This window comes from Palaemon carinicauda, chromosome 38 (assembly GCF_036898095.1).
Source record: "Palaemon carinicauda isolate YSFRI2023 chromosome 38, ASM3689809v2, whole genome shotgun sequence".
NCBI classification, from domain to species: Eukaryota; Metazoa; Arthropoda; class Malacostraca; order Decapoda; family Palaemonidae; genus Palaemon; species Palaemon carinicauda.
In genome coordinates, this window is record NC_090762.1 from 25,804,721 (window position 1) to 25,821,764 (window position 17,044).

The 17,044-nt window shown below is 44.0% G+C and overlaps 1 protein-coding gene across 1 annotated transcript in view; it reads right to left on the reverse strand.

Moving 5' to 3' along the window:
- Nucleotides 1–10,066: 10,066 nt before the first annotated feature.
- Nucleotides 10,067–17,044, reverse strand: part of LOC137630484 (mitochondrial protein C2orf69 homolog) — a 59,964-nt gene continuing 52,986 nt past the window's right edge. Inside the window, exons 5-6 of the mRNA XM_068361982.1 lie at nt 16,869–17,000; nt 10,067–11,565 (exon numbers count right to left, since the gene is read on the reverse strand). Of these exons, the coding sequence (XP_068218083.1) occupies nt 11,410–11,565; nt 16,869–17,000 (288 nt within the window). The 3' untranslated portion in view covers nt 10,067–11,409. The remainder of the gene's footprint in view (nt 11,566–16,868; nt 17,001–17,044) is intronic.

Here is a 17,044-nt window from a genome sequence, read left to right on the forward strand (position 1 = left end):
GAGACCGTCAGGTCTCAGGATCTAGTCCCGGCTTTGTTCCAGAGGTTGTTCAGGGTGTTAATCCTCTTTCCGGGTTTACCCAATGGGAGGAGAAACAACTTGGACAACCGGAAGATTCGCCTTCCAGTGTTGCGCAGTCCGACCTTCGTGCCGAGGTAAGACGAAGCGACACAACCTTCTGAGCGCCATCTTCCTTGTGCCCGAGGCGATGCGCATTCAAGAGGAGGAGGTGATTGATCTTCTCGTATGCGAGAGGAGAGATCTTCTCCTACCCTCTCTTCTGAGTGCAAACTCCCTCGTACGCGAGGCGATGCGCATTCAGGAGGAGTCGATTGATCTTCTTGTATGCAAGAGGAGAGATCTTTTCCGACCCCCTCTTTTCTTTGGCAGCTCCCTCGCCTGCAAGGCGATGCGCTTCCTGAGTGGTCCCCTCCGAGAGGATACCACCGAAAGCTATTGGATTTGCCCATACCATGCTCCAGTCCATCGGAGCACAGCTTTTCGGAGCTGGACGATGAAAGAGGGAGGAGTTTTCCATCTATTCTCCCACCTCGTCATCGTGCCCGCAGGGCGCACAGTGTTTTGCTAGACCATCCGCTTGCGAGAGTGGGCAGTTTATGTCAGTCTCGCTGCAGAGCAAGCGCTCAGCCCCGTCACTCCTCACCTCTTAGGGTAAGGAAAGCACCGTGCCTTTTAGCGCCCCGTCACTCCTCACCTCTTAGGGTAAGGAAAGCACCGTGCCTTTCTCCCTCGGGAGAACAGGTGAGAAAGAGAGCTCCCATTCTCGACGGGATCTTGTACCTTCGCCGAAGGCAGAGAAGCTACATGCGTTGTCGCGTGTATTTTCTTCTAGTGAGAAGGATAGGAGAGCTTATCCGCTGGAGGCTAGGAAACCTGATTCAAGTCAAGTGAATGAGGTTCCTACACGCTCAAGTGATCACTATCGTAGAGTTGCAGAGAGGGAGGCAAGAGACCGCCCTGGCTCGCTGTGCCAACCAACCTCTCGGTTGTTCACCCCGCGAGCACGCACCTAGGAGAGGGCTTAGGTGTTCTCCCCATCCCTTCCCCCCCCCACCTCGGCCGGTGCGATCGGAAACATCTAATCGCAAGGAGACTAGTTATCAGGTTTCAAGACCTGGTGAAAGCACTTAAACAAACGAGGGAATCTCTAACAATCCCCCAGCAGCAGCGGCCAAGGTTCCTTTATTCCCCTGAACTCTCCTAAGGGATCTAGTGATCTTTCTGACCCCAGGCAGGCTAGCCTAGCTAGAGCCCTACAACCGTCTCCACCTCCTCCCAGAGTTTCAAGGTATGAGGATTATTTTAAGACTAAGGATCCTGAGATCATGATCCAACCCGGGAGAGGAAGGCAGCGACTCAGGTCGAGGCCGTGAGGTCAATTAGGGAAAGAGAGATGACTTCTTCCCAAAGCTGGAATCCTCTAACCTTCTCCCGGTCTCTCGCTCGGAGAGCTGGAAGAGAGTCAGGATCTACGACCGGGAATATCCTTCATCTCCATCGAAGAATACTTTTCTCTGAAGTGGTTCTGGGGGTGCTAAACCAGCAGAATCAACTAAGGGGGAGGAATCCTCTCTTCTGGACAAATTTGAGGATCAACCGAGAGAGAGGAAAGACACAAAGACTCTACCTAAAAACTGGCGTTCTACGGGTGAACGTCGGATTCAAGGGAAACAATCTTCAGTCTTGGCTGCTGATGTAAGACCTGGGCATGGCGGCCTTCCCCCCAGAGCACACTCGGCTTCCAAAAGGTTTTCTGTTGACGACCCTCAACTTTTCCGAGCTACTATGGGTGTTAGGTTGGGAAAGGAAGAACCTTTCGATGAGGTTCCGAGTACTCTGACGTGGCGCTCCCTGGTTCTGCCAGCCCGAATGTCACACCTTTGGAGCAGAAAGATTCAGATTGAATCTTTCTAAAGGTTCTGGCTTGCATCAGGAAGGTTAACAACCTGGAAGAGCCTGATGACATCCCAAGTGAGGGCAAGGATACAGTCCTGGACCAGTTGTCTGGCACTCCTAAACCCTCCAGACCCAAGGTAGCCTTACCTTGGGGGAAGGGGCGTTAAGGCAGCGACGAAGAGAGCTTTCGTCTAAGTAGCTGGCACCTCCCCCTCTCTTTGTTCGGTGGACTCCTCTAGGTTACTTCCTCCTCCTTACGTAAGGCAGAGGAAGTACTATAAGGTAGTGGAAGACGATCCTACCCCCTTACCGGTGGATCTGGCGATTGTATCGTTGACTCAGGACGCCTTAGGAGAAACTGATAGTTTTCTCTGCGCAGTTTTCTGCTGCAGACGCTGCTAACATGGAGCGGGTTGCAAAGTGTGCCCTGCAATCAGCTTCATGGCTGAATTATTGGTTGGGCACAGTTGGCTATCTCGTCAAGAACCAGGATTTCACCACTCCTAAGAGGAGGGAGACGCTGTTCTCTTTCTTTCTCTCAGGTGCGAGAACAATCTTATTCTTGAAGGGAAACGTGGTAACCAATGGGTCAACTGGATCTTAAGGCGACGCGATGCAGTTGTCTCGAGATTCAGAGGCAGGTCCCGAAGAGAGAGGCAATGAGGCTGAGCAATACTCCAGTGGATGGACCCGCCGTGTTTGACAGGAAGGCCATTGAAAGCGTAGCAGACCTATGGAGGAGGGTGAATCAAGACACTCCTCCAGCAGGTTGTCTCCTCTTGTTCCTTCCAGCAGGCTCCTCCTAGGCAGAGACAACAGTCTCCCAAACCTCAAACTGGCCAGAAGCAGAATCCCCCAAAGAAGACGGAAAGCCTTCCTTTTGTTCCAAGGGACACAAAGGTAAAGGCAAGAAATCCAGGCGAGGTCAACCACGTTAAGGAGAGCAATCCCCCGACCAGTCCACTAGTTGGGGGACGCCTTATGAACAGATGGCAGAGGTGGATGAATTACGGAGCAGACCCTTGGTCAATTTCGGTATTAAGAAAAGGATATATCGTCCCTTTCATCAACTCTTCCCCCTCCACTGACTCAAAGTCCATCTGTGACGAGGTCCTATGCCAACAGATCCGCAAAGGACCATGCTAGAGAAGGGCCCTCTCCAGGAGGTCCCGGGAGAGTCCCCAGGCTTTTACAGTCGCATATTTCTTGTAGAAACGACGTCTAGGGGCTGGAGACCTATAATAGACCTCTCAGCGCTGAATAAGATTGTCTTACAAACTCCGATCAAAATGGAGACAGCACTAACGGTTAGACAGGCTGTCAGACCAAACGACTTCATGATCTCGTTGGAGCTGAAAGATGCATACTTCCAGATCCCAATTCATCCATTCTCAGGGAAGTGCCTGCGCTTTACTATGGACGATCAGATATACCAATTCAGTGCTGTGTTTCGGCGTGGGTACAAGAGAATGGCATTTGTGATCTTCGATACCTAGACGATTGGCTAGTTCTCGCAGAGTCGAAGGAGACCCTTCTTCTCCATTGAAAAAACTTCTGGCCTTCTGTCAGGATCTGGGGATCCTGATAAATCGCGAGAAGTCTCATTTGAAACCTGTCCAAGATATGGTATATCTAGGGATGAGAAGCGAGACCACACTAGGCAAAGTCTTTCCATCTGAAGACAGAGCGAAGAGACTGAAAGAAGTAGGCCAGGACTTCCTCGCGAGAGACGAACTGCCAGCATATCAATGGCAGAAACTGCTAGAGCACCTGTCCTCTCGAGAAGTTGGTCCCTCAGGGCCGTCTCCGTGATCGGTCACTTCAGTGACAGCTGAAGACCCTTTGGTCTTGGCACACAGACCCACTGGACACACTGGTGCTGATGGGAATCGAGCAAAAGAAAGACCTGAACTGGTGGGTGTTAGACACCAACCTGCTCAACCCGGACTTGATGCTCTTCATGGATGCATCAAAAGAAGGTTGAGGGGCTTATCTGTTACACCTGACGACATCCGGGCTTCGGTCTGAATCCGAAAGGCGGTGCCACATCAACCTCCTTGAAATGAAAGCCTCTTTCCGGGTTCTCAAGCATTTCCATCAGCTCCTTTCATGACACCATGTAGTGCTGATGAGTGACAACACTATAGTTGTAGCCTACATAAACAAACAAGGAGGTACCTTTTCACAGCCTCTATGCCAACTAGCTGTAGAAATCCTCAGATGGACGGAAGACAATTCGGAGACCTTAACAGCCAACTTCATTTCCGGCAAAGAGAACTTCTGGCGGACAATCTGAGCAGGAGGACTCAGATTGTTAGTACCGAATGGTCTTTAAATCAACCGATAGCCAACAAAGTTTAGACATGCGTTCCCGCCCTTCTGCCTAGTAAGGAGGCTTCTGAACAAGTTCAGGGCATCTCAAGACCTGATGATGACCCTAATAACTCCGCTATGGCAGCATGCAGAGTGATTTTCAGACCTACATCTGCTCACAGAGACACCAAGGGAACTACCACCACTTCCCCCTCTACTCAGTCAAACGTGAAGACTTTTCAACGAGCAGTGACATCGCTGCATCTTCACGCCCGGAGGTTATCCAGCAATTCCTTGAAAGGAGAGGCTTTTTGAAGCCAGTTGCCAGACACATGTCAGGTTACCTCCGGGACTCTTCGACTGCAGTGTACTAGTCGAAGTGGCATGTCTTTTGTGGTTGGTGTCGTGGGAGGGGTATCCATCTTCTCAGTGCCTCTATCCCAACTATAGCGGAGTCTTTACTGTATCCCAGGGAGGAGAAACTATTCAGTTGCAGCTGTGAAAGGCTTTCGCTCAGCCTAGTCTTTGAACTGAACGGAGTGAACATTTCCTCCTCGAAGGAATTGTCCCCCCTTCTTTGAAACTTTGAGCAATCTTGCCCTCAGTTAGAGGTCACAAGGACTTGACTCTTAAGACTGCTTTCCTGTTAGCTCTGGCCTCTGCAAGTAGTCAACGAGCTTCATGGCCTTTCCTACGACATCGCCCATTCAAGGAGATGGGGGCAGGTCACTCGGTTTCCTTCCGGAGCTAAGACTCAAAATCCGGTGGCAGCTGATCCTAGGTTCAGCTCCTTCCAGATTGAGTCTTCGGTTGATAACAGACGATCCTGATCAACTGATACTCTGCCCTGTAAGAGCACCGATGTTGTATCTTAAGAGAATGAGAGGAGCCAGACCTCGGATCAATAGGCACTTTGTGATCACGGGTAGAACCAAGAAGAGTCACGAAGAACTCCATCTCCTCTTGGATCAGGTGGGTGATTGAAAGGGCCACGGCTCTGGATGTCACTCAACCAAATAGACGCCCCAGTGCACACGATGTGAGAGGGGTCAGCACCTCCCTGGCATTCAAGAAAAACCTCTCGGTACAGCAGGTGCTGCTCGCAGGCAGGTGGAAATGTCAAACTACGCTCGCTGCCCATTACCTTAAGGATGTAACCCACAGTGATCTAACACCTCGGCTCCCTTAGGGGACAAGTAGCAGAAGATCAAGGGCGGAGGTTACCCGCCGGGTAAGTCTAGGATGAATGTGAGTGACTGGCTACTACCTACTTTCATCCCTCCCTCTCTTGGGGCTCAGCATCCGAGGGACTCCGCACAGATGACCTGGATTTTCTGCGGGTGAGTATCATGATTTGTTGATTGCCCACCTACTCAGTAGGGGGCTCACGATCCCAACCTCCTAACAGGGGGGAGGCGGTTAGTATATGATATTGAAATGATTCCTAGTAATCTTCCAACTTTATACGCTAATAAATTTTTTTTCTATTCAAGCATTTAATTGCCCAGGCCGTCATCCAAAGAGGATAACGTGGTGCGAGGATCCCTCAAGAGTCATACAGAATTATAGGCCATCCCGGGACAGTCTTCAGCCAGTTGGACAGGACTTCTACTCACCTAATGGCGAGTCTGCTATGTTAAAGAGTGGAAGGTTTGTATCTTGCACTGGGACAAATGACAAATTTGGGAATATTTTATATTTTCCCTATCATACAAACCTGTAGTTCTTTAATCTCACTGGCCCGCCAGCACCAACACCCTAAGTCCTGAGTTAATTGAATAAAAAGCAACGGTTAGTCACCAGTGCTGGTGGGAGCAGTGGGTAAATACAGCCCCGCTACCTAGCAGTGGGTAGTTAAACCCTGGTTAACTTTAGTTTTGACTAGTTTTTAGCTTCGCCAAAATAACAATGCTATGTTAAAGAGCTACAGGTTTATATGCTTGGGAAAATACAAATTACTCCCAAATTTGTCATTTTTCTAAATATAAAAACCTGAAGTTCTTTATTAGGAGTAGACTCGACATAGTTGGGTGTTCACAATCATAAAGACTAAAGCAAGGTGGCAGCCAACCTCTCTGCAAGTAATGGGATAGCATGAGAGGCTTAGCCTGCACTCTTACCGGCTCAACTACTTTTGACAGCATGTAGGACTTGCTGGGGGAAGGTGATGGCAGGACACTATGCGTAAAGAACTAAAGGTTTGTTTAGTTAGGAAAAATAAAAATTACTGCACTTTCAAACTTGTCATTTGTTCCGATACGAATACAAACCCCCTTTCTTTACTAGGAGATGTGCTAAAAGGTGGGTGGGAGTCCGTTCAACTTGCTATACACCTACTGTCACACCCGAGTACAAGCAACATGGCACAATAGAACCTGGGACAAAACCGAGTGACTTAGACCCATCCGCTTGAATGGGCGATGTCATAGGAGAGACCGTGAAGCTCGCTCCCTCTCTTCGAGAGAGAGATACAGTAGAAGGAAAACAGTCTTGTGGGTCGACTGTCGGCGATCTCTGCAAGAGAAAGAGAAGAGCCGCTTCTTTGAACCTTTCGATTTTGCTTTGAGATGGAAAGATTTTTCCTAGTAGTGTTGATATACATTCCCAAGTATACCACATCCTGTTAGTGTAGCAGAAATGACTTCTCGAGACTTACCATGATCGCCAGATTATGGAAAAATCAAGAAACCTGTCGAGACTTACCATGATCGCCAGATTATGGAAAAATCAAGAAACCTGTCGAGACTTACCATGATCGCCAGATTATGGAAAAATCAAGAAACCTGTCACTGTGAAGGAAAAAGGGTCTCCACTGAATCAACCAATTGTCCAGATAGAGGGGACGAATCCTGTTGGCGTGGGCCCAGGCTAAAACCAGAATGAACACACTTGTAAACACTTGAGGTGCTGTTGACTGGCCAAAGCACAGGATTTGGAGCTGGTATATCCTGGTTGTTGACTGGCCAAAGCACAGGATTTGGAGCTGGTATATCCTGGTTGTTGACTGGCCAAAGCACAGGATTTGGAGCTGGTATATCCTGGTTGTTGACTGGCCAAAGCACAGGATTTGGAGCTGGTATATCCTGATATGCAGACAGAATTTTATGTACATACTGGAGAATGGATGACCTGGAATCTGGAAATGTGCGTCTGTTAAGTCCACCATTATTATGGCATCCCCTGGTCTGATTGCCTGTCTGACAGTGGTTGCAGTCTCCATCCTAGTGGGAGTTTAGGGTTGAGAGGTCTATAAGTGGTCTCAACCTCCAGATGCCTTCTCTACAAGAAAGTCGACTGAAGAAGTCTGGGGACACATCCACAACATTATGGAGAGTGCCTTTCTCTAACATTGTTAGAATCCACGCCTAAAGGGTGGCATCCTTCACCGATCTCTTGGCAAGGGACGGAGTAAATGGTGAGTGACAAATCAGGAGAGGGGAGATGAAAGGTACCTAGGAAACCCAGTTCTTATGCTGCCACCCGAGTTGCAAGGATCCCCCAATAAGGGTATGATGGACGGAATGGCATTCCCTAGCGTGGGCGTTACTCACATCAGGAGGCTCTGCCTACCCTTTCTCCTTGGCCTTTCTCTTGAAAGGGTTGTCCGGATTGGGAAGGCTCCTCAGCAGTGTTTTGCTGAAAAGAGTGGGAGAAGGGCTGATGTTTGCCATGGTGCACCTTGAGTGATAGGCACAGGAGGTGCCTAAAAGGATGGCTGGAAAAAATGGCCCTGAGGAACAGCATGTTTTGGTTGGCCTTCCTCCAATTTTGTGCTTATGCCTTGACTTCATCGACAGGGAAGGAGAGGAGACACAGGTGATATGCAGAAAGAGGATCTCCCTCTTTAGCATCTGCTTCATGAACTGATGAAGAAGAAGCCTTGGTCAGGCCAGATCAGGAGGTCAGAAGAGCCTTGACAATGTTGTACTGTATAACCACTCAGCATCAAGATCCAAAGGAGTGGATGATTGAGGGGAGCTTGTTCTAGGATTATAAGTGAGAAAAGTGATGTCTTACTTGCTGGAGATGTTCATAGTGCGAGCTGTGACATCGTGTTTGCAGTCGCTAGTTGTTGAGGCTCGTGGCTCATCACAAGCAGGAGGGGGGGAGGAGTCGCGAGGGTAGACCTCGAGCACACCTTCAAAATGCTGAGGTCGCGGAAAAGGCCTGGTCTAGGAGGGAAAGTGGGAAAGGAGGATGGTAACTACACTCCCAAGCACAACGTGCTGATGGTAATAGAGGGTATTTTGGCAAGATTTTATACATCGTTGTATAATGTGGGACCTATTGGACTACAGGAGGCAATGGGAACTCCCCGGCTCACTCCAAAAAGCACAAGCTAGAAAGAACTGGCAAGTAGCCGCAACCACGCTCACACGAAACTCGAGTTCACTCAAGCATGGTGATCCTCACAAACAAGGGTGTTCACCTGGGTTTCCCAACCTGAAGCTAAGTGGGCACATGAGCAAGATTGTAACTCTGAGGGGGAACAATCTGCAAAACCTCAGGTAGAGGAGGAACTGCAGACAAAGAAGCATGGGGTATGAAGCCAGAAGGAAGGGGATCCCTTCGGGAGGAATGGCCAAGGTTGACCTCGGCAGGATGAAGAAGAGTCCTACTTTGCACTACACTTCAACGGCTCTAGTTTTTCCTTCGAAGGAGAACCTGAAAGTCTCAACGAAGGCCAATCATCCCTTGGGAGGAGGGCATCACTTGTTTCTCCTATGAAGCAACAAGGTCCTCCATGCCCAAGGCACATCTCTCTTGTCCGGCCGTACCCTGGACTGCAGAAGACGAAAGTCTGGGCTTCTTGGCCATCGAGAGGAAGGCCACTCCTGTCACTCGGTACAGGGAGAGGACTCTATGCAGGAGTGTCCTTGGCACAAAGGACAAAGGTGATGAGGATCCGTCTCCAGTGGGAAACGTAAGGTGCCACAAAGGCGGCCATCCATACCACGACAGATCCGCATGCAGCTTCCTTGGAAAAATAGTGCAATCACACCTGCAAAGAGAATGAAAGCAAAGTTGTTTTAGTCGTTTGAATAGAAAATGGAAGAGTGGTTGAACCACTGAGTGTCCGAGCTGAGTAGAAACCTCTTCTGCTCCCCCCCCCCTGCAGGAAGGTTGGCTGCCACCTCAATTAAGTTTCATGACTGTAAAAACTAGCTCCGCTGAGTCTACTCTTGGTACAGAACAGAGGTTTATATTCGTGTTGGAACCAAAACTCTTTACTTTTACTAAGCTCAACTGTGCATCTGCAAAAATCTAAACAAAATCAAGAATAACCACCTGTAGTTATTGAAAATCCCTCTGGTAAGCAGGCACATAACTGTAGGTCCTGGCAGGCCATCCAAAGGTAAATAGCACACAAATAGTGAATTGGATTAGATTTATGAATTATGGGCCATAAATCACAGTGCTGGAGTCCGGTAGGATATCCAGCACCCAGCTATAACTTTGGAGGTGGGATGTTGTCATTGGACAGCAAGTTGTAAGGAATTAAGTGGGAATGGAGGTTTAGCAGGAGGCTAAAATTAAAGTGCCTTTGTGGGCCAAAATGACATAATAGAACTCTTTAAGTAATACCTCGAATAGACCACATTTAATGCAACAACAGCATTCCAAACGGAGGGTGCTGGGAGGACATAAAGAACATATTATTAAAAGAGTCCTTTAAAGGTTACATGGTAAAAATTTCAGTGCTTGTTGTTTCTTCTGTTGACAAAAATGAATTCAATTTATAAAATTAATTCAATGTGTATTTACCACATTAGGCAAAAAGAGGGGTGACAATGGAACCTATGACAAGTATTGTCCTAAAGGGTGAAATATAAGAACTAGAAAGTACTAACCTGAATTTTAATTCTTCCGTAAGTCTTGAAGTACTGGACTATGTTGCAATCAGCCCCACTCAAAGATAATCTACGAATTTAGGGGTTAAGCTCCATAAAGAGAACTTCAGATTTGTGTGATGCTAAATGAAGGAGTGAAAAACAAATGAAATATCACAAATTTCAAGAGTAACCTGTATTTTACCTAGCAATATAAAACATTCTTTAATAGGAGCATTTTTTCAGCAAAGCAGGAACCGGCTGTTTAAATTTATGAGGTAGTGAGCTTTCTGATCAGCACTGGTGTCACAGGAGAAGCTTTTACAATTCATGGAGGTTGTGATAGGAAAGGGGGGGGATTACCACTTAGGTCACTAATGGAGACACTGACCCTAGGAAAAAGAGGTAGCCTTAGCTACCTACTCCCTTAACAAGCTATAGAGGGTCTACCTGAAAGACCTTAGGAGGCCCAAGACTTCATTATGTCAAACTAGTCAGCAGTATGCACAGAAACGGAGAGCTTTCATGCTCCAAAGGGATGTAGCACATCCTGGGGGGAACCCCATACGCCACCAGAACCTGAAAGTCCGAGGGCTCCTTGGTACTGGCTTTACTCCCCAAGGACCGAGCCAGGGGCATAAGCACAGGAGTGGCAATTTCAATGATCAAATGGAAGAAGCAAAAGTCCTACATGGCGTCTTCTTGAGTGTTGCAGTGAAAAAATCTCGAAGGCTCAGCTCCTTTTCTCTAAGGCATATACTTGTTACTATATAGGAGGCCACAGCCTACACTTGGTACACGGGGATGACTGTGAACAATCTTGCCTCTCATAAGAAGCACAAAGAGAGAGTGGATCTAAGCCAGTTTAACAAAAACCGGATGCAAGGTCCACCAATACCTGGCATGTACAAATCTTTTTGATTCACATCTATTGCAACCAATATCCAGCATTCACTTCCTGAAAGAAAAAGAAAATAAAAAGTTTGATAATAGATGCAAAACCACATTCGTACTCTTTACGGCCTAAAGAAAAAGAGAAAGAACCTCCTACAGCTGGGGGGGGGGGGGGTGAAGCTTCTTGCCCTACCTCGACACTTGTTGTTAACTACCTCATTAAATATTTCAACGGCTACTCCAGCTCATGCTAAAAATAATATTCCTAATTAAAAGATGAAAGGTTTGTAAAAACAAATTTTAGATAATATAATTTCATCATAAAAATATTTCTCAGTAACTTAGATCATGAGTGCCATGGAGACAAAAACATAGTTCTTTTAAAAAATAACTGCCAAACAAGTAATTAAAGAAATGTGAATTTAGAAAAAAGTGAACTATGCTGATAAGCAATTTAAGAAAATTCATTGAGTATTTTAAAATGAGAAAAAAGTGAGCGTTCTTCCTCTTCAAAATGGAGCTTGTAGTTTATCTTGCACCCAGAACGTTGCAAAATCTTGCAGAAAGACTTGCACTCCCTTCTAATCCATGGACGCTGTTCATCTTCAACCTATGTGGAATAATAAAACAATGCTGAGATTAATTCAACATAAAAGACTACCTCAAAACATTAAAAATGAATCATATCTCACACTACTAATTACAATAATAACAAAAGACTCTAAAAGGTTTATTTATTATTATTACAAGCTAAGCTACAACCCTAGTTGGAAAAGTAGGATGCTATAAACCCAAAGGCATTAACAGGAAAAATAGCCCAATGAGTTAAAGCAATAAATTACAAGAAAAGTAACAATCAATTAATATAAAATATTTTAAGACTATCAACAAATTTAAAATCGATCTTTTATCTATAAAATATAGAGACTTATGTCAGCTTGTTTAACATGAAAACATAAACTGCAAGTTAGAACTATTGAAGGTCCACTGATTCAACTGCCTGATTAGGACGATAATTCCACAACTTGGTCATAGCTGTCATAAAACTTAGAATACTGTGTAGTGTTGAGCCTTATGATGGAGAAGATATATCTATTAGAATTAATTGGATACCTAGCATTACAAGGAGGATGGTACTGTCAGGGAAGATCTGAATATACAAAGAATGGTCAGTTATGAAAAACTAACTGACCGACGTTGTCAGAGATTAATATCTAGACCAGATATCAAGATGTGATTCAGCAGCTAGAGACCAGACGGGAGAACAACATTTGAAACAAGGAAAAAAGAAAGATTTAATACTTTAGTTTGCATATGATCTAAAGTAATTCTTTCATTAATTTTACTGGAAAATTACCACTCAATACGAGTACAGTGGTACCTCTACATACGATCTTAATTCGTTCCAGAAACTGCTTCGTATGTTAAAACAATCGTATGTTGGAGCAAATATTCCCATAAGAATACACTGTAATTTGTATAATTCGTTCCACACCCCAAAAACCTATATTAACTCCTTAATAAATTACTACATATAATTACACATAACATAACTGCATAATATGAAAGAAGCATGTCCATCCATCCATATACCAAGGCACTTCCCCCAATTTTTGGGGGTAGCCGACATCAACAAAGAAACAAAACAAAAAGGGGACTACTCTCTACGTTCCTCCAGCCTAACCAGGGAATCAGCCGAGTTCAGCTGGTACTGCTAGGGTGCCACAGCCCAACCTCCCACATTATCCACCACAGATGAAGCTTCATAATGCTGAATCCCCTACTGCTGCTACCTCCGCGGTCATCTAAGGCACCGGAAGAAGCCGCAGGGCCTACCGGAACTGCGTCACAATCGCTCGCCATTCATTCCTATTTATAGCACGCTCTCTTGCCTCTCTCACATCTATCCTCCTATCACCCAGAGCTTTCTTCACACCATCCATCCACCCAAACCTTGGCCTTCCTCTTGTACTTCTCCCATCAACTCTTGTATTCATCACCTTCTTTAGCAGACAACCATTTTCCATTCTCTCAACATGGCCAAACCACCTCAACACATTCATATCCACTCTAGCCGCTAACCCATTTCTTACACCCGTTCTCACCCTCACCACTTTGTTCCTAACCCTACTTACCCGAGATACACCAGCCATACACCTTAGACACTTCATCTCAAACACATTCAATTTCTGTCTCTCCATTACTTTCATTCCCCACAACTCCGAAAGAAGCATGTAAAAAATATAATTATGAAGAAATAAAAAATGTGTTTTATTGTCCCTTTACCTTAGAGACAGGCCAACGCAGGTGTAGGATTTGCTACGCCAGGAGGAGACGGACGATCGGCGAGAAGGTAGACATGGTGTTAACATGTTCTTTAAATAAATACTCTCTCTCTCTCTTGTTCTTCTTCACTGTTGGTGTTAGAGACATCTAATAAATTTTTCAGAGAGAGAGAGAGAGAGAGAGAGAGAGAGAGAGAGAGAGAGAGAGAGAGAGAGAGAGAGAGAGATTAAACAAAAATGTGCTGTGTACATATGATTTTTAACAGCGTCAGCAAGTTGAAAGACAATTAAATGTAACTAAAAAAACAATATCAGCGAATCTGAATTCCTTTATTAACTAAAACAAATATTGATACAAACACACTCTGTGTGCGTATGCGCAAACACACACACACACACGCAGGAGACACGATCGGCGAGGAGGTAGAGATGGTGACTGCGATAACATACTGTACCGTAACTCACACTACGGAAACTTTAATCTAACTTAGCTTATTTATTTCTTTTTTCAGTTTTATATTTCATATTTTTTACATTTTTGGATTTTTAATTTTCATCACTTTCAGTGACAAGTTACGGTACGTTATTGCAGTCACCATCTCTACCTCCTCCCCGACCGTCTGTTTCTTACTGCATAGCAATTCTTGCACCTGTGTGTGTGTTTGTGCATACGCACACGAGTGTTTGTATCAATATTTGTTTTAGTTAAAAAAGGAATTCAGATTAGCTGTTATTACTTTCTGAGTTACATTTAATTGTCTTTCAACTCGCTGACGCTGTTAAAAATCATATGTACTCTAAACACATTTTTGTTTAATCTCTCTCTCTCTCGGAAAAAAATAATAGACGTCTCTAACACTATAACAGCGAAGAAGAACAAGAGAGAGAGAGAGAGAGAGAGAGAGAGAGAGAGAGAGAGAGAGAGAGATTTTATTTAAAGAACATGTTAATGCTATGTTTAGTGAGAAACAGAAAAAGAGAGAAGACTTTTTTAAAAGAGCTTGTTAATGCTATCTTGGTTTTCTTTGCCTCACTTTTTTCTTTCTTTGTTCATCACGCTGGCCCTTCTCACAAATGATAATTGCCAACAATCTCTTTGTCCTTTATCCCTATCAACAAAAGGCGTTCTATCTCTTCCAGGGTATTGCTACGATGTCTTGTAATAATGGTGATCCCTTTCGGTGGTTTATCTGCTTTAATGGTTGCGTTCTGCTTCATGATCATCAAGATCATAGGCCTATTCCAGCCATATTGTTTAGCCATATCACTCACATGAACACTGCTCTTATGTTTAACTAAAATTTCTCGCTTCAATTCTAATTAAAGAATTGCCTTCTTCCTTTTCTCACCACTACCTGTACTGAAACTGAGCTTCTTAGGCACCATGATTATAGGTAAAATCATAAAGGAATGTGAGAAAAGGAAAAAAATAAGCACTGTTAATAACAGACCAAACAGAGGACAACCACACAATACACACAAGAACATAGAACAGAGCACTCGACGCTCAGTGGCGTCCCTCTCACGTGCTGCCATCTACCGGCGTAAACAAGATCTACATCGGATGTTGGAGCATTACTTCGGGTGTCGAGACAGAAATTTGGTCGAATTTTACTTCGGATGTTGGAAAATTAGAATGTTAGGACAATTGTATGTAGAGGTTCCACTGTACTGTACAGGTATTCTTTTACTGTTTAACATCCTACTATGGTAACAGTCAATTAAAAAATAACTGCTAACCCTTACTGCCTGTGATTTTTTTGCATGTATATATTTTTTTTATACAAAATATGCTCACTGGCAAAATATAATTATGAAGAGTAATTTGTATTTTTCCTAACTCATGAATTTCAGTTCCTTTAATAAGAGTAAGACTTCAGCAAAGTTAGGAAAAATAAAATTTACTTTTAAAATTTTGGATTTATTCCACCAGAAATACAAATCAACAGCATTTGATAGGAGACTCATTCTTAGAGGGAGGAAGTCCTATGAACCAAAGGCTGGCTGCATAGGCGTGAAGGCAATGACTCTGTCCAACCTCCTAACAGTCTGAATGTTAAGATAACCAGCATTAGGTTATACCTATACCAAGGGCTGTGATAGTCAATTGGAAACATCCTTGCCCAGCAATCGCTGGATTGGGGTTCGAGTCCCGCTCAAAGTCGATAGTTTCTTGTAGTGTCTGAAAACTCAGCAACCTTGTGAGCTAAGGGTGGGGGGTTTGGGAGAGCCTATTGGTATAAATGCTGAGCCATAACCTGGCTCTCCCTGGTCCAAGTTTGAGTGGAGAGGGGGCTTGGGCACTGATCATAAGGGTATATGGTCAGTCTCTATGGCACTGTCATTGTCCCTTGCCTCTGCCATTCATGAGAAGCCTTTAAACCTTTAAATGGTAATTAGTCACAGGAGAGCCAAAATATTTTACAATACAATATTTTGTCTGAATGTATATGCATCTAAAAAATGGGACTGAATACATTCTATCCACTCTCCCTTTTCTGGGTGGATTGATTTATTGATTATTAGATATTATCTGGTGTCGTGCCAATGATGGTCATGCACAGACCCATTAAATACCCCTAAAATTGCTGCAAAAAAGATTTTAAGGAAAAAATGGAGACATGAAAATTTTGAAATGTGTTGGGTCTGCAGTTTTACTTTTATCTGTTATATTCATGAAGGATATGCTGTATACAGTCCAGTTTTTAAGCTTCCCCATTTTATCAAAGTACTGTAAACTCCAAAACTCCAAACTTTTCAAGTTTCTATTTTTGCCTTAAAATCTTTATCAAGAAACTGCATATTCTTAGCTTCTTCCATTAATAGCCCTCAAACAAGATTGTCCGACAGAGCAGCAATTCAATTTGAAGGAAAGAGTACAGATTAAAATGCCAGACGAGGATGCCGAGAAATACTATTGTGTAGTGTACAGCGGCCTAAGTCGCGAGGGTTGTGACTGTTAACTGTTTACCTTGCTAAAAGTTCAAATGAAAGTTTGTACTTGTGTAGGAACAAATTGTAAATCTGATTAAAACTGAACTCATTTCACCTAAAAGACTGTTTACTCTATCAGAAAAATCTGAAATATTATTATGGTAAATTGCATAATCAGCAGCTGCCATGGCTGACGCTTCACAAACACTAAGAGTAAACTAAAACACTGATCGGGATCATAAAGACTTACACAATTCCTTAGTTCTTGTTTCACTTCTTTCTACTACCCTAACTTCAGCTAATTTATCATATGCATTCATCTTTTTTTCTAGGTTCAAACACTGAGAGCAACCAATGGATAGAGAAAACTCAGACCCCAACAAGGCACACATGATTGTAGTGAGAACCAAGTGTTCAAATATAACTATTCTATCTTACCTTTAAGACAATTTCTTGGATAAAGAAAATGCACAACATTAATATTACCTTAGGTACATACAGTACTTGACAGTGGAGTAGATTTTGAGAAGGCAATAAAAAAAAATAGCAACAATCTAGATTAAGATGAAAGACGTTTTAAAGGTAGTTATCCAAATATAAACTATGTATTGCAGAGTAAATAACTACATTAAACAGTATTACTGTAATGGCTACGTATATCTCTTCATGAAAAAAATTCTAACTCTAAACTTGCCTGATAAGGAGAAACATGAACATGAATCTTTATGTGATTAAGAGATGCAAGTGTATTCAAAACACTTGACTCTGTGATCCATGTTTTGCTGCCACCAGCATGTCCACCATCTAACCAATACATGTTGCTTATCTGCAAAGATAAATTTAAGATTAATATTTGGATAAAATAATTTT